At 39.6% G+C, this 18,747-nt stretch overlaps 1 protein-coding gene across 1 annotated transcript in view; it reads right to left on the bottom strand.

Moving 5' to 3' along the window:
- The window catches only part of gtf2ird1 (GTF2I repeat domain containing 1), a 30,428-nt gene that overhangs the window by 9,607 nt on the left and 2,074 nt on the right, over positions 1 to 18,747 (bottom strand). Inside the window, 12 exon segments of the mRNA XM_054626588.1 lie at positions 82 to 162; positions 419 to 462; positions 1,535 to 1,661; positions 2,943 to 2,968; positions 5,065 to 5,248; positions 5,867 to 5,950; positions 7,657 to 7,752; positions 8,425 to 8,744; positions 10,503 to 10,686; positions 11,336 to 11,512; positions 12,465 to 12,606; positions 13,235 to 13,364. Of these exon segments, the coding sequence (XP_054482563.1) occupies positions 82 to 162; positions 419 to 462; positions 1,535 to 1,661; positions 2,943 to 2,968; positions 5,065 to 5,248; positions 5,867 to 5,950; positions 7,657 to 7,752; positions 8,425 to 8,744; positions 10,503 to 10,686; positions 11,336 to 11,512; positions 12,465 to 12,606; positions 13,235 to 13,360 (1,591 nt within the window). The 5' untranslated portion in view covers positions 13,361 to 13,364.

Below are 18,747 nucleotides of genomic sequence, written 5' to 3'. Positions count from 1 at the left end.
CCCTGAAGAGAGCTCTGATATTATCGTTGGACAAACAAGCTGCCTCCTTTATTCTGTTTCTTTAAAGTTCTGCACACCTACCTGGCACAGTGACTTGAATGATGTCCCCATCTGGAGGCTCCGTTTTAATCCTTTTCAGAGGAATGCAATCTCCTGAAGGACCTGCGGGGATCGAACAGTTCCCATCAGAGCGAGGCGGTGTGTTTTATGGCTGAGTTAAACAGATTTAAAGTAGGTGACAGAGAGTGTTTGAACTGACCGGACTACAAAAACATGATGGGACATTGTCCTCAGAAGCTCCAAAGGACGTCTAACATTGCTTTAAAACTTTAACTTTAATCTTTTGTTTCATCAGACTGCAAAAATAAATATGAACAAAAAGCTTTAATAATGCAGAAATGCTTTAATTTGCACATACCTGCTTCACAGTCAGCCAAGGGACTCACGCATGCACTTGCTGATCTGTGAGATTAAATAAAAAACACTCAGGTGACTACAAAATTACAAAACTGGTGCATTAAAAATACATAAGCAATCGGGTGGTGGGACACAAAAATAGCTCATGGGTGCTAACTTTATGAAAACACTTCATATAAGAATACTTCACCCCAAAATGACCATTTGTACCAATGCTGATGCGGAAGTTCTTAAAGCTGCATTCTCTCTAGTGTCCATCAGGGGGCGACTCCTCTGGTTGTATAGAAGTCTATGAGAAAATGACTCTACTTCTCTCTTGATTTATTCCCTCAGTAAACATTGTAAACATGAGTTTATGGTCTCAATCTCTAGTTTCAAGTCTTCTTCAATACAGCATGATGTTCATTTAGTAAATGATGCTCCATTTAGAGTCAAACAGACCATAAAGCAGGGTATGCTTTAGGGCGGGGCTACACACTGATTGACAGGTCTCTACGTCACTCCTCCTCAGTCCAAATATGGTTACTTTCATTCATTTGTTGCAAAAAAGTCAAGTTTTTGGCAAAGATGCATGTGTTTGGGACGTAAGGAACATAAATAAAGAGATAAATGAGACTTGATTAATGCTGAATGAGTTTTGTGAGAGTTTTAAACAGATGTTATGATATAGTTTTGCTGTTATTAAACGTGGCCCAATAAATCAAGACTCTTTTCTGTTATTTGATTGAACCTTTTCTTCAAAATTCAAGGTAAGTCAGGGAGGGTTACTGATATATAAATTATCATTTTGTTGGTGTTGTATTCCTTTAGATTTCGAATCATCTGAAAATCTAAGTTAACTAAGCAACAACAGGCTGTTATTCTGAGATTTGAGGTAACCTGCGTCAGTTGATTTATATATTGAATCATATTCATCAACATGTGAATAAAGGGCTGTCTCTTAAACTAAGCATATCACAGCTGGTGATAAATACAGTATATATATATACATATATAAACAGTTTCATTCAGTCCACACTCAGTAATTCCAGTTCTAAATGAATACAGTCTGGCCTTCATGCCCTGATCTCATATCTCTGGGTTACAAACTAAATGTGTGTGTGGGCTGTTCTCTGACCTGCTGCTGTGAGGATTGCTGATCGGCTCGGCTGTCGTGGGCGGGATGCTCAGATTGTCGAGGAAGCCGTCTTCGGGCATGGAGCCCGGGTCATGCTTCCCCTCCTCCCTCGCAATCTTGCCAGCAGCTTCAGCAAACAAGACAAGAGAAGATAAACAAACATCTTTGAGCTGTAAAAAATATTTAAATAAACACTTGACGGAGCAGTTTTCCGGTAGCCAGTTACTCTAATTAATTGTCAAGATCTCAAATAATGTGCGGCTGAATGCTGGGCTCACAAAACACACATGAAATCCTACCGAAATAATGAGATTTTACCCAGAGTTCCCTTTGACAGGATGTAGATGATTTTCCATCTAAAGTAGCTCTAATATCGTCTCATAAGAGTGCATTATTTTCAGCTAGTTGTACATAATAAACTGGGAATTTGCCTGCAATATGGACACCAGTGTGGTTCTTTATGATGAATGTAGCCTGTGGAGATTTAGAGTTGTTTCAATACCGATACCAGTATCAGAAATCTCTCTGATACAGCCTAAAATGCTGGATTGGGTATCGCCAAGTCTATCAGATATCACGTTATTTATCACGTTCATTTAAGCTAAACAGAAACACAAAATACACTAACTATGTGCTGTTACATGCTCCTTTCATTCAAGTATTAATTGTTTCTGCACATTAGAATCAGAAACGGTTTATTTACGAGTACGTTTGCACATATAACGAAAATTTACAATAAAGTATGATAAACCACAAAAAATTAAGAGTAAAAGGAGTCTGTTATTAAAGTATCAAGTGTGTATTTAAGTGAAGAGTTTAGCAGGGATATGTACAATTTATTTAAGTTTGTGCAAACCAGTAATACACGCCTATTTTCATCCTGATTATTCTACATTGTGAACAAAAAATCTGGGTTTAAATCTGCAGAAGCAGAGTTAGTTAACATTAATGGAGGTTGCATTACGATGCGTTCAAGTTCCATTCAGTAAAAATAAGCATTTGGTGAAGGTTAAATTATGTTATCATAATGTCTTTAAAAGCTGTGGGCTAGAAATTTGAATAAATCATGTTGTTTGAAGATGTTTTTACAGCAATATGAAATAAATATTAGAGATGGAATCATGACCTGGGATTTTTGTTTTTATCGGACTGGTATCGGTATCTGCAGATACGCAAAGACATAATATTCAGTCTAGAAAAGGGAGGTAAACTGTTCTAAACTATAGAACAAAATAAAAACTCTTCTCCCAGTTTGCTTTGACTATTCTAGAAAGACTGGAACATTTTAAAGTATAATCACAGACAGTGGCGTGAGAAGCCATGAAGAGACAGATCAGCAGCGTTTCATTAGTGAAGCCAAATCACAGCTCATATGCGTGAGAAAATGGTAAAAAAAAGAGTATCTTACCAGTAAAAATCCTTTCATCAAACATTCTGGAATATAAAAAGAAAAGAAAATAGGCCATTAGTCAGCGAGTTCAAAGAGTGTTTCTGTTTCAAACTCCCGGGGCAAAAAGCTCATGATGCAGATCAGTGTACATGTGGAGGAAGACGTCGTTAATAGCTTTTTAACTGCTCTTCAAACAATCAGTCCCAGTCAAACCATCACATACATGAGTCATTTCTCTGTTTTCACTGAACCCCCCCCGACTAAAAATAACTGTCTCACTCTGGATGAAGCTTCTGCTCCGTCTGCCTCTGACACACTGCTCTCCTGCTGCGATCGTAATTAGTCTTCAGACACAACTGTCGTGTTTATTTACATTTATTTGAGAAATTGTTTGAGATTAAGATTAGACTTGTGGAACTTCTCGCTGTCGAAGAAGATCTCTCTCCTCTTTAGTGTATTTAATATCTGATTTATTAAGGCCAGATGTCCTTATTTTATCGTGGGAACTCTGCAGCCAAAGCTCATTAAACAACACAGCACCAAATGTGGATTAATGCCAATTAATAAAAGCCCACGCAAAAAATCTACTGTTTGAGTATCTTTTGCCTAATACGTAGCTGTTTGGGGAATTTTTTTTAAAGTTAAAGTGAATACTAAGGCTGCAAAAATCATAATCATGATTATGAAAACAAGATTACACAATGACTTTGGAAACATCATTCATTTAGCAAGAAGGAATTGTAGATTTTCAAGTTAAATGCATCAATCTGGGAGCAAAATTAAGAGGCTGGATCTATGAGGAACAAAAAGTGGGTTTCCGACATTTCAGAGCAGCATTTTGGAACTTCTTGTATTGCTGCTAAAGAAACAATATTTGTTACAAAAGAATAATAAAGCAGTGTTGCATCTTTTCTTAATTAATTCTATTTTTTCTCACAATATAATCAAAAAGAACCGATAAGAGTATCGATAAAATCTTCTCAAATCTCATAAACTGTCTTCGTACAAGACATTCCTTTTGAAAAAAGCCAATAGAAAATATATTTTTACACTGAAATAATACGTGTTTATTAGTATATAGAGCAGGGAAACGATATCCAAGTGTTCGAGACACATGTGGAAACGCATTCTACTGCGAGGTGTGAACTGACGCCTGTGATTGGATCACCCCAGGATGCACGTTAACACCAGATAACACGTTGCTCATTTTGGTGTTTTTATGGGATTTGTTGACAATAAGAAATATATACAAAAACACCACCCTTTTTCTTCAGGATTGTCACCTTGATAGCATGTTAGTGTTTTCATTTAACTCAAAGCTGAGGCCAATAAGATGTTTTATTTATGGATCAGAGTGTAAATTCTGAAGTTGCTTTCACTTGATAAAAAGTCAGGGGATCACCAAAGTCATAAAGATTCATCTCTTTGTGACCATGAATATTTTTGTGCCACATTTAATCCATCCATTTCCTGTCAAGATAATATTTCACTTCGGACCATATTTGGTTTTAAAAAACACTCCATCGAGTGTTGAGCTATCTGCATTTTGAAACTGCTCATAACATGGATTTAAAATGTGGTCGTCATTACACGCAAAATCATCTGTGCATAATTAAAAGCAAGGCTGCAGCTTTAAACGAGGTTCCAGTTGAAGCTGCCAACCGTTATAATTAACCACCAGTTTGTTTTAATCTAACACAGCCTGTCAACAAAGAGCATGCCCACAAAAACAGAACATCGAGGCCGTGCATCTGGAACATCTCCCAATGACAATGGGAATGTGATGCAACTCTGAAATGAATCACATTTTCAATCTTTTCCCCCTAATTCTATTACCACTAATGAGCTGCCTGCAGGACTGGGTAAAATATGTGCTATCTGAAAACAAGGCACGCTGGCTCATTTGAATCCGCTCAGACAAAACGGATGGCAGAGCGCCGCAATATGCTGGAGAGGGGGGGGAGTCATTTGGGACGTGAAATGGAAATGGTTTACCAGTCAGCGGGACGCAGCGTGCAGATGGTATAGGCTGGCTTATTATAAACCTTTCAAAATAAGAGCTTCAGAGGCCATTCTATACTGTTTGAGGTCGACAATGACATGGGTAAACTATAATCTGAACTACATCTCTTTAGGTTACCGTTTCACGATGAAGCGGATCCCGTGGCGCTCGTCCAGGATGCGTTTGAGTTTGGGAACTCCGTAGGTGCAGGGTCTCTTGAAGGGGATCTGGTCGGGGATGCCAATGATCTCCACGGCTCCTGGGTCGCAGGCGATTTTGCGGTAGGGGACAGGCACCATGTGATCCAGACCCAGGGCCTCGGCTGCAGGCGGAAGACAACAAAGCAACAAGGTTTGTTTCTGAAAGAATAGCACTTTAACTATAAGGAATAGTTTGTTATTCATCTTTATGCATTTGTAGCTCATCAAACGTGAATTTGCTTGAGGAAAAACATGCACACTCCATGTAAAGGTTTAAAGAAGTGAAGATAATTAAAGCTAAATGAGGAATTCAACTTTAAGGGGATGATAATCGGTGCTGTGGGCTTGGATATAAAAAGAAACCTGGTAACGGATCCCATGAGGCAAAATGTTTAATTGGTAGAGAAACACCACGGTGGTTGGATTTTGAATCATTTCGAATAAGAGACAAAACGATGTAAATATTTAAAGGAACTTGTAATGTGCTGGGGTTTTTTCTTCTAGTTGAGCTCTTTTTTTGAGGTAGGAATTAACAGTGTGTACATAAACATGTCTTGTGAATCACGGAGGAGAAGATGATCAAACCAAAGCACTGACCCCAATCCATCAACATCCATAGATACGCACAGAATCATGAAGCATGAACAACTGCTCGAGGAGGCGGGGATACCTTTAGTAATAAAACTGTGATACAGATGCCCCCTCAAAAAAAAACGAAATGCAAAGACAGACATGCTTACCATATCTGCTGTTGAACAAGATCTGTACACATTCTCTCAACGTGTTGATATCTTCAGTTTCCCGAATGAAAGAGTCCCATTTCTCTGCAGGAAAAAGAAAAAAACCTGTCAATGTTTGTGTAACAGAAAAACACGCTTCATTAGTTGAAAGTTATTGGAGCTTTAACATTCAAATGAGCTTTATTTCAATGTGAGTGCCAAGGAGCTGAAAGTAATCTGCTCCATCAACTCAATGTCTTCTTATGGGATTACTCTTGACATCTTAGTAGCTTAGCCCTAAATGGTTCAGGTTTAGTAAAGTTCAACCTTTGTTCCGTAAATAATGCTTGGCTGCAGTGTGAGCCTTCAAATCCAAGCAGGGCGAAGGAGAACAAATCCAAACCAAACACACTAAAAACCTCCTCTGGGACTGCAGATTTGAACTTCTATCCATATTTAGAATATTAATTTGTGACAACATATTATATCATAGTTTAGGCTGATCCTGCTTATAAATACTCCTTAAATTTGGTCATGAAGAGCGTAACAGTTAAAAAATAAACTTGTCAATTCTCTTTGTTGGTGTCAAAGTTTATGAACTTCATAAACATCTTTGTGTGCAGAAATTTCTTGTACTTAACAAACATAAAGGCAGATACCAATGTGTCTGTAATAAACGAATATAAATTGATATCATGCCCTACAACATGTGCATATGTTAAAGATATAACATCATATCACACTAGATCTTGATCTTAAAGGGATAGTTGTGATGTTTAGAAGTGTGGTTGTATGAGGTACTGCAGGAGTACCAGCTATGCACTGCTGTGGATATATTTAAGACACCTAAAAGAATCAATATCAGTTTAAGTGCACGCTATATTTAGAATATGTTCACCTCTTTACCTTTCTGTCAGAGAACTGAAGCTGTTATCAATGCTCTCTGCAAAGACACAACACTCCTTTGACAAAAACAGTGGTTTTACCTCACAGGACACAGGAGTTGCTGGTTTACAAATAGGTTTGTTTGGATGTGTTATTGTGTGACTTTGGTGTTTCTGAACAAACACTTTAAAACGCTAATTAACTAACTTACAGAGGCAGCGGTAGACCTGCGACTCCTCTGTTCTGCGAGGTGAAAAATAACTGTTTTTGTCAAAGGAGTCTTGTGGAAAGAGAGCAAAGATAACAGCCTCAGTTCCCCGTCAGAAAGAGCTGTATAGGGGCAACGTACAGCAGTAGAAATATTATAAATGTAGCGTACACCTAAACTGATATTGTCCACAGACGTACATTGCTTTACTCCTGTTTGTTTCTCCGAAGGTGATACAATGACTACGGAGAAGGACCTCATAACCTCACCTAAAAACACCTTTAAATCTCATAGCATACTTTTTTAAAGGAGTACCCCTCTATGTCTGTAAATATAAAGCTGTACAAAGGACACTATATCCTCCTTCCAGCTAAAGTTCACTTATTTTGTATTGATTAAAATGAAGAGATATAACGTGTTGAAAGCACCTGAAGCACTGACATTTAACTTGGAAGCTAATTCAGAGGAAATGTGATGGAATTATTGAGCACATTAAGGTTTATTCAGTTAAAAATCATTCAAATCTTTAGATGTTGCTCATTGGTGATGACTTTCGAAGCAAGTACATCAATTATCTGTCAGTGAATATATCTGACTTAGTTATACATCCATTGTTGGCTGAGACAACAGATGTGATAGAGGTGACCTTTCTCTGTCTGTCTACCTGGCCTCTAATGACCAATAACCCTGTGTTGTGCATTTAAAGGTTCATTCTTACCTGATTTTTCGTGCACTATGGAGAAGAGAAGCCTCTTAGAGATGTGGATGCCAGGAGGGCTCTGACCCTGATCACCAGGTAGTCGAGTTGTCTCATCTGAAAATGCAAGAAAAATTCAATATACTCTGTTCAATTCACTTTCATTTCAGTCAGAGGTGTTCACTTAGCATCCAGATAGATACTAGATACTTGACTTAAGTATCTAATTACCTGCCAAAATGAAAAAGTACCAAGATAGAAAATGATATTTATATGTGTGGGTCTTGTTTGCAGTGTTCTTCTACATTTTAGAGCTATGAATTCTTTTCGGGCATTTCAAATATACTTCTGGTTGCTGAGAGTTAAATTACTCATATATTCATATTAGTAAAACAAGGAAACGTGCTATAAAAGTAAAATTGCTGCTTTAAATGAAATAATGAGCCGTAAAATATTCATTCTACAAATTAGAACTTTTTCTAGGCACACCGGAGGCGCAGGACGAAGCGCTCAGTGTGAAATACAATTTTTGTCACATAGAGATTTTACTTTTCATTATCGTTTTGATCATAATTGGGAATTTTACCTCAATTTTGAATTATACCTCTACTCATAAAAGGGAATCTTTTCAAATGCACCCAATATTAACTGAGAAAAGAGACGTTATTCTGCTCTGGCTGTGTTATAATAACAAGTATTCACTGTTAATGCTGTGATTATGGAAAACCAGCCCAAAAATCATATTCCACAGGTGATCACCCCCCCGTCCTCCTCACACTGACACCTTACCGTTGGTACCACAGTCTTTGACAGACGTGCTCATCTTATCCGTCCCTGCCGTCCAGTTGGTCAGTCGGTCCTTTCCCAGGTTGAGGAGGGACATGGGCTTGAAATCCAGCTTGCTGTCCGGGTGAGGTTTGGAGGACATGGGCATGCCGTACAGAAAGTTCGACAGGACAGAGTTGCTGGAAGTGGCGGGACTCGATGACGTGACCACCTGGGCGGCGGTCTTCCCTACGCCGAGGCTGCTGGGCGTCATGGCGGCGGTGGAAGAGTTGTGATTAACATCAGTGCTGGGCTTGGCTTCTCGAGGCAGATCTTCTGCTGGCCTGTACAAAGACACAGAATCAAGAGGGAAGTTATTCGGAGGGTTCCATGAATCACAGCTTGACATCTTTTTGTTTACAAACTCTTTCGCTTGCCAAGTGTCTCTTGGCTTATTTGCTGCAGCGACAGCTCCTTTAAATAGACCAATTTAACATTATTCCCTTGATAACTTTCAGAAGAAGTGATTAAACTCTTTACCCTTCCCTTCTCTTCCACTGTTTTTTCTTTGTACCTCTAGTTAAGCGGCAAAGAGACCAAAAGTCTCTTTCTAAACAAAAGCTATGTTCTTTAAACACACAATATGCTGTGTTGCATCTATTTTCTTTTTCATATTCATCTTCCATTATAAGGTTGTAGACACAGGAAACTCCCTATCTGTTATGGGCAAAGGCACAGGACAGATTGTTAAGCAAACAAACCCCGAAAACAAAGTTTTAAAGACAACTGTTATGTTAAAAAACAGAGAAACTGAAAGCCTGAGTAAAGCTGCATTTTCACTAAGATGTTCCTGATAGTTTTAGTCCTGGGACGGCTTTTTAAGGATCTAAAAGGTTCCTTCAACCCGTTGTTGTCTGCGTTTCTATGGTGATGTTGGTGGTTTAAGGGTGAAACACACTCTTCAGTGTGTCCGCTTGTTTTAATCTAAATAAAGCACGTTGAAAAACAAAGTAAACCTTGGTTTTTGTCTCATTGCGAAGACATTTACTGCAACATAGTATTAACTGAAGAACATTGTAATGAATGAAATAAGATAAGATAAGATAAGATAATCCTTTATTAGTCCCGCAGCGGGGAAATTTGCAAGGTGCAGGTCCAAATCATCTGTTGAGTGTTTGATGGTTATTTATTTGTGCTTAACCGCCAAGAAGCATTCAGAAAAATAGCTAAAAAAGTCACGTATTCGCAGCGAAACGATCAGAAAACTTTTTTTGTCTCTCGCAGGATCTCACCCTTTTATTCTTTCTGTCTGTTAGAAGCCTAACTTTTCTTTTATGAGGAGAAATGCTTGTAAATCGTTCTAAATCTATATTAAGAGTACTTCCTTGTTTTATGAAAGAAGCGGTACACGAGTTGTAGCAGCGGCACGGTTTGTGTTTGATCAATCAGCGAAACCCCACCCTGAAAATAACTTTACTTTCAGAAAGTACAACCCCCTGACCAGGGCCTTTTTATAGGGGTTCAAATGTCCCATAAACTTAATCAAGATGCTTGTTCTGTGGTCAAACTGGGGAAGTTCCTGCTTTTAAAAAAAGACTCGCTGTCCTCAAATGAAGCTTTTAAGAGGTGTTCACTTTGTATCAGTTAGAAATATTGTGCGGAGTCTTGACCAGCCCGACTTAAAAGGTCTTTCCATCATACCAACTACATATAATCAGAGCGTTCTCTCTGTCAACAGGCTCAGTCCACACAAGAATGTCCCCGCATTACATTCTAAATCCTGTCCTTGCTGTCACCTGTTTATTATATAAGCTGATGGTGGAGTTGACCTCTGAAGTAGATTACTTAGTACCACTAGCTGGGCTTAGGCTTTGTTCAGAAGCAGTTACATCAACGTACACGAGACTGACATGTAAACTTAGAGAGTTTTTTTTTAAGTTAAAGCCCTGTCTTTCCCTCACTAATTTTGCTACCAATAACTAGCCACAATGATCTATCTCTGCAAAGCTGAAATGTCTAACGTCATTCTTTGGGACAATCAAGTCTGTTGTCCCAAACAGCAGCGTGATGAAGAACAACACATGTTCCCGTTGCAGACTCACCTTTTTACTGTGAACTGGATGCGGTGGCTCTGCTCCAAGATCTTCATCAGGGTCTTGGTGTCGTACTCGGAGGGCTTCTTCAGGGCGACCCCCTCAGGCAAACCGTGGGCCGCCACACAGCCGGGGTCCTTCTGGATCCACTCATAAGGCACAGGGACCAGGCTGCTCTTCCCCACAGCCTCACCTGCGTATGTCACAAAGCACAGTGAGGACTTTGAGCTTTAAGCTGAGGTTCATTGCACAATTCAATTCAACTTATTTGGGGGGAAAATACACATAAAATCATTAACTAGGTCCAAAAGTCCATTTCATTTCATTCTTAGCACACACTGCATGCAGCAGCACTCTTCCATCGCATGTACAGATCATTTGCCAGCATCCCATTAAATTCAGCAAAACACTATATCTTGTTCAGAATAACAACTGGCAGAATAAAACCTGAAATGAAGATGCTGTTGCTGTTCTTCCACAACTAATAACAGTTATAATTGGGTAAGATCAATCTTTGCTTTTGAACATTTAGGTTGATGATGTTTTTCCCATATCGGTAGTGTTGAGTATGGATGGATATCGTTGGGGTTTTATCGGTGCGGTTCCTTATTGATACTCTTATCAGCTCTTTTTGATTCTTTTGTAAGAAAAATAGACAATTAATTAGGAAAAGAATAGCAGAACCGTTAACCCCGGACCTCATCAATACTCAATACTGGTTTTGAATAGGTTCCCGTTTAGAACCACGTTTCAGGGGACATATTTAGTGTCGAGGAGGATTTAAGTCATGAATAGTGGTTTATAGAATGAATGGACTTCTGTTGCACTTGGTGCCTCCTTACTGTAAAGGACAGTGAAGACTTCCTCCACCATCTTCCTCAGAACGAAGATGTTGGACTGAGCGTCCGATGGAGCTCTCGACTTCCCGTGCTCACCATCCTTACTCAGTTTGCTGAGATCTCCTTCCTGGTCTTTGGTATGGGCATTAGCTGTGGTCAGATTCTGCAGACACGGCCCCCCTTAAAGCCAAATGACAAAAAAATCACATCTAGCAAATTATGGAAACATTAAAAAATAACAAGTGCGCAAAAATATATAATTTTAAAGATTTTTTTAAAGTATATTTAGCTTTCCTCACTACTTTTTGTCCCTTACAGAGTCATAGATTTAGAATCTGGTGCCCGAAATGTAATAAATACGTCACATTTTGAAAAATGTTGCCCTATAATATGACTGACTTGTTTGTCCTACAATGTGTCTGGATAAAATGAAAGCATCTCCATCATTTGGTGAAGCCATTCTGTGCAAATATTACCTGAAACCTAAACAAATAATTTATTCTTATTCTACTTCTTAACTAAAACACAGCAAACTGAAACTATATTAACCTTAGCCTGATAAACTAAACTGCGTAATGCGAGGTCAAAACCCCCTCAAAAACAGGTTGAGTCTGAGAGCATGATTTGTTGGTTCCCTTTAGAACTCAAGTCCTGGCGCTGATATCTGAAATATGGCTCAGCTTACAAACTTGCATACTAGTTTGTTAATAGGAAACAAAGATTTACACTTGGGTAAGTAGTTCACTAGAAGAGTGTGTGTCAAGGAACGGCCACTTGTAAAGCGCTTTGATTTGAACCTCTTAATGTGACAAAAATAGTTTTAAGCAGTGATGTCTGTTGTTTTTTTTTTACAAATGTAACACACCCAAATGATTTGGCACCAAATGAGATGTGACAAGACAGACAGATAATGTGTGGAACTGCCTCCACTCTGTTTTCTGTTACATTGAGGGAAATCTGCAAGCTGCTGCAGTTATTGAAAGCTTTTGGCTGAATCTGCATTTGTGCAATCACACAACTGGTGTGTGTTTCCTGTAACTGCCTCACAGCTGTGGCTATAATGAGGCTGATCAATGCTCGATCAAAGGATGAATAATGGAAAACAACAGCTACACAGGAGAGCGGGACTCACGGCAAAACTTGTAGAAATCTGTTTGGATTTCCCTCCTGGAGTTGAGGAACACTCTGCCCTTCTCTGTGCCAACGGCAATCACGCTGTCCTCGTGCACGGTGACGCACGCCACCTCGGCGTTGAGCTTAGACATGGCCATGCACTGCAGGACAAGGAGGTAAGTCATTACGGTAAACTCTGAGGAAGACGTGAGCAACTCAACTAGAGGAGCTGCATTCTGAGGGATTTCGCTAACGCTAATTAGCTGAAATTAGGTTGGAGAGACACTCAGTTGTGAACTAAACATAACACATGTGTCCCAGTTGAAGATTATATAAATGACACCAGCTGACAAGAAGTAAACATGGCGCCAAGATGTTGCTTAGCAATGCAATTATGTTGCAACAGTCTATAAAATGATGTTATGGAGGTTTTGGGAACATTTCATGCCATCAGTCAAGACTAAAGTGAATCCTTCAAATCTTTACATCTGAAACAATATCTGATCGAATATCATAACAATAAACTTTTCACTTTTTCATTTCTTTATCCAAGAGATGTAGCAAAAAATAAAGGTTTTTAATCTGATTAATTGAAGTAATAATCAACAGATTAAGTGATAATCAAAATAATCGTTAGTTGCAGCCCTAGATGGAACAAGATACTCTAAAATGCATCAAATTAACAACAAATGTAGCTGTTTATTAGCATGTTTAACAGTGGATTTTCCACAGATTAAGATCTCCTTAAAGAACTGACACCGTGTGAGGCTGGATCCTGGACATACATACCACAGAGTCGAGGGCGGACACCAGGCTGGTGAGGATCTCCTGTCGGGCCGACACCAGCGGGGCCTGCGGGTCGCCCCGGGAGTTCGTCCTGACGCCGTCGCATGCCAGCTTCCTCATCTGAGCCATGCCTCTGTGGAGGACAAGAGTAACACGGTTTAGGCAGGAGGCCACAGCGGGGACATCGGACAACACCTGTACTCGCTAATGCATTCACGTGCAGCAGTGACCCGCATTCAAAGCAGTCTCTGCTGCAATCATTTGGTTTGACTTTAAGCAAATGTAAGCGTGCAAGCGGTGTTCTTATCTCAAGGATGCATATTTCTAGTTACTAGCAAGACAGATTGTACAGCCAAGCTATGCGGTCAGCATCACGTTAACATGGCAATCCAGCTGTTGTGAAATTTCCATTCAAAACCACAAATGCCAATCTCATGGTGGCACGAGGAGAAAAGTCATAGAATCACTAAAGACCATAAATATCTGTGCAAAATTGTGTGCTAATCAATCCAGCAGAAGTTGAGATCATTTGCACTGGATAAGAAAAAAAAAACTTTATGCTGCTAGTCCGTCAAATAGTTGGTAAGATATTCAAGTCTGGAGTAAAGTTGAAGACAGACCAACTTCCCTAGAGCCACACCGCTAGCGTGGCTCAAATGCAAATCCATCTGAATTCAGCAAATGATGGTTTTACACTCTTCTGTTAGTCATTTGGGGGCTAATTAGAGCACTCACATGATGTCACATGAGCCTCTTTATACAGTTTTTTTTTCTGTCCTTGACAGATGGCACAGGAAAGAGAGACAACGGCTTCAGATGACCGAGATAAGTTTCCACCACCACTGCATGCAGAGTACCACCGTGTTACTGCAAACAACTTCCTGTCAAAAAACTAAATCACCCAAACTCCAGATAACAACACCGACTATGTAAATGTAAGTACGGAGGCAAACAGATAGGAACTGTTAAAGAGAAACAGCTCGGCTAAAACCAGGCACCATGTTCTCATGGCAACTGAGGCCCGTCTCCTTGGAAACTAATCTCGGGGCATTTGAACAATGCAGCTCTGGCCTTTAATCTCTCCAGACACTGGGAACCATTATGCTAGCCTCTGGCAAACCCAAACCCACTGACTCAATAGAGAGAGAGAGATAGAGAGGCAGGGGGAGGAAGAGGAGGGTGGGTGTGACAGGGTTCAGCTGCACCGGTCTGAACACGGCGAGTCTATTGGCCGGCTAATTCTGCCTCCCCTGAGGCCGCGGCAAACATTAGCCCCCTCCTAAATTATTACGGCCTCGAAATAGATGGCCTCTTTCCCTCACATCTTTAAAAAGGCAAAAGGGGGAGGCAGCGAGGAGGAGAAAGGTGGGGATAAGTGCAGGCTCAGGAGTAACGCCATGTCATCTGCTTTGCAAAGAGGAAACTAAAGAACAACGTCACGGTGATGTTATGGTCCTCTGTGAATATCGACATTTATAAATAAAGCAACAGATTGTAACCTTGAAACAACCATGTAGCTAAAAAAAAGGGAAAAATCAAATCATATTAAGTTGGAGCGACAGGTTTTGCAACTTGTTTTTTCAGAAACTATGGAGTAGCATACAAAGACATAATCTAGTGAAAAGAAAGAAGGGATCCAACACTGATATTAGGTCGATACTGACCTAAATAGCTCTATTGGGTATTTGGGACAACAAGGGCCGATCTTTTCGCTTCAATTCAAGGGATTCGGGAATCATTTAAAGTCACCAAATGTAGCTTTAGCCTATTTGCTACTCAAGAAAAACATAACAAAACAAAGTCTAATTACACATGTGCGTGATATGACACATGTCAGCAGCACACTGGTAGACACAAAGACTGTGTTTACAAGGCCGTCACATCAACCATTGGTTTGTGGACGGATGTTTTGAAGCCGCAAGTGTGTCAATTTGGCCGTCGCCATCTTTGCTTTTTGCAACCAGTGAACAGAAGTGACCATATTTGGACTGAGGAGGAGTGACGTAGAGACGCTGTATACGTCTCTGATGTCGACCTGTCAATCATGTCGACCTGTCAATCATTTTCTACAAGTTTAAGACACTTCCACATCGGCTTCACTTTTCACAACTAGAAGGTATTTCTTGCTGCTAAACCAAAAAGTTCCTTAGCTACTTGCAAAGCCGTTATATCGATGAGGGCAGCAGCACTATTAAATATAACACAACCAACATAATCAAGCATCATTTAAGTTTTGACCAATTTGTTGTAATTCCTATTAATTTTGAAGTTACTGGTGCACGATTTATTATTTTAATAATCGATAGATGCTCGGTATCGGAAAGTCAGATCAGTACATCCCTGAAATGATGAATGTCTATTGGTCTTTATGAGTGTTTAAAATCTACTGTTTTTTAAAACATTTCTCAAAGGTTTGCTAAAAAGATTACCAAACAGCTTCCACTTTTTTTAACATTTCCACTGATGTCTTATTGTTTGCATCTTGCAGGGTTTTTCCTGCATCTTAACTTCCTGGGCAAACTGCCAGAGTGCCATTTGGAACCAACCTCTAAGTGAATTTGCTCCGAAACTGCATAAAACCTGTTTAAGAGGGACCCAAAGAGGTCTGTAATGCGATGAAGCCGTTTACTGACAGAGGGGGTTCTCTGGCTACAAATCCGAATAATGTCGAAATGTACACGACACAGTGAAGGTGACTGGTGAATTATGTTCACATTAAGCAGGAAGATATCATCAATCTCTGCCAGATTTCTCTAAAACAACAAAAACAGTCAGGGGACTGGGTCTTTGGGGATCTGAAACTAGACAAAACATAACCACATGGTGTCAAAAAGGATCAATATAAACCACAAAAGGTTTTCACTTGCTAAACCTGAAGTCTGCTGGCCCGGTATGGGAAACACCTGTCACTCTCTGTCTGTGTTTTTGGATGGAAAAACATTTCTGTCTCGCTTCAGCTGCAGACAAGATATGCTGCTAATAAACATGTTGCTCTATATCCTTTAAAAACATGATAATGTGGTTACACCAGACGGCAAACCTCCACTTCTTACAAGGGAAGCAAAAAAAGAAGTCAGATTTCTCATCGTCTATGAGAAAATGACTCTACTTCTCTCTTGATTTATTCCCTCAGTAAACATTGTAAACATGAGTTTATGGTCTCAATCTCTAGTTTCAAGTCTTCTTCAATACAGCATGATGTTCATTTAGTAAATGATGCTCCATTTAGAGTCAAACAGACCATAAAGCAGGGTATGCTTTAGGGGCGGGGCTACACAGTGATTGACAGGTCGAATACGGCGTCTCTACATCACTTCACCGCACTTCTGTTCACTGGTTGCAAAAATCCAAGATGGCGACGGCCTAATTGACTAACTTGAGGCTTCAAAACGTCCATAAACCAATGGAAAACATCACGGCAACTACGTCCACTTCTTCTATACAGTCTATGCGTAACACACAAGGTCACCATTGGCTTTACATGGTTTCACAGGATGTTATAGAATTTAGAATAAATTCTTATAAAACTCTTTACGCTATTATTAGCGGATCCCTGTTCTATTTCTGTCTTTTGCATGTGAATGACGACACTCACAAGCATGCAGGTGACATAATGCACATTCCTGCCATTGGTTTCACACGATTCCTTTGATCTACAGGTAGCAGGGAGACGCCAAGGAACAGGACGTGCTTTCATTACCTATTGTTCGGCCAACAAGGATACAAACACACAATCCCTTGGGGAAAGTGTAAACAGAAACGTTGTCTGATGACGAGACAACTCCACACCTTTTCATTTAATCTATTTAATCAGCGTCGGCAGAGACTGTATAGTACATTTCTCATTTGGTTTTCAACAAACAAGGTATGTGTTTATTTGTCCGCGTTGTTTATCATGCGGTGTCATTGTGTGTTATGGATTCAGGTCAGCGTGCCCTTTTGAAAACGGAGAGGAAACTACGTCCGACTGGATCAACTGGCTTAAACTGGCACTGTGCCGGTCGGATTCTATAGCGCCTGAAGTTTAAACAACAGGTGCAAGACGACTGGCAGGAGGATCAGGGAAATGTCTATCAAGTACAGTGTTTAAATGCCCACGCAGTCTGCAGAGCAGGTCTAATAAAGTGGGATTATGTGTGGGATTCCATATAAAATAAATAAAGATAAATTACTGATTGAATAATGGACAGCGGTTAATTAAAAAGGAGTAAAAGTGCAACTGTAATTTGGACAAACAACTTACAGTAAATCAGGGTGTGGTTTGACAGCCACTTACTTAACACAACAGCGAACAACATCATAATCCCTTTGTTTGCCCGAGGCCCTGGCTTTTGGGAATGTCATCTGTGATGTTTTGATTTATTTCTTTTTTTTAACTGTTGTGATGCCAAGAAGGATTCAGCGGTAGAGAAAAGGAACACAGAGATCAAGCTTCACATATTTGAGACACAATATTCAATTCCTCCTACACAGGATTAGATTTAAAAGGAAATTAAAGCAACGTATTGGTTGACAATATTGTAAGAGACATTGGCAGTAAATAGGATAAATCATGCACAAACCATGGGTTATCCTTTAACATATTACATAAACACAGGACTCATTTTACACATCTATACTTCCAACAAATACTGTGTTTAAAAGGGTATTTGTGTTTTATTAAACCAACAATTCAGTGGGTTTATTAATGGTTAATATAGCCATATTGATTAATCAAATCAGAGAAGTACTACCCTGAGCCTTCCACTTAGCACTTATTGTATTTGTATTAGTTTGTTGTACTTATTGTATTCGTATTAGTTTGTTTCTGTACTTTTGCTCTGGTTTACGCTCTTAGATACTTGTTTAAGAAAGGAGATGCACTTCTGGTGACTAGTAGTTCTCTTGAATACCTATGTTGAATACACTTATTGGATAAAAGCGTCTGCTAAATGACTATAATGTAATGTAAAACTGGCTGTCCTGATTTGGGATTATTGGTCATGATATTTTGAAAAACAAACTATCTTTTCAAACAGGATAACTTTGGAGTGATACAGTACTCATGCGAGATATTTGAAGGCACATAAAGGCCAGAAGTTGTGGTGAGATCTTCTTGTACTGGAAAATGGTAGTACTATTAAAAGAAGAAGACGAGGGAATTATTTGAAAAGCTGGAAACAGGAGACAAGAAAACAAGAGGGTGAAACCACAGGATATGAAACCAGGGTGCAATAAAATAAAAAACCAAGGTCTGTCCTCCCAAAAGGAAATGAGATCAGTTCAAATCTCTTCTTCTCTCAGTCAGCTTCTTTTATTAGAAACACTGCTGTTCTACTCTTAGAACGGGGATGGAATTAACGATAAGGCAATTAGTAATCCATTGTTTGTTTAATACGGTGTAAACAAGGCTGGAATTAACTCTGCTGGTTAAAGCTCTGCAACCACAGTGGTATCCAACTGCTGCTTCTCTCCCTGATGGCTATAGGTTAGCTAGCTAGCTAACGGTTATCAGGATGACCGTTAGCTAGCTAGAA

The sequence above is a fragment of the Anoplopoma fimbria genome, chromosome 24 (genome assembly GCF_027596085.1).
Source record: "Anoplopoma fimbria isolate UVic2021 breed Golden Eagle Sablefish chromosome 24, Afim_UVic_2022, whole genome shotgun sequence".
NCBI classification, from domain to species: domain Eukaryota; kingdom Metazoa; phylum Chordata; class Actinopteri; order Perciformes; family Anoplopomatidae; genus Anoplopoma; species Anoplopoma fimbria.
Note: the sequence above shows the minus strand (reverse complement) of the source record. Positions and strands in the feature narration are given on the sequence as shown.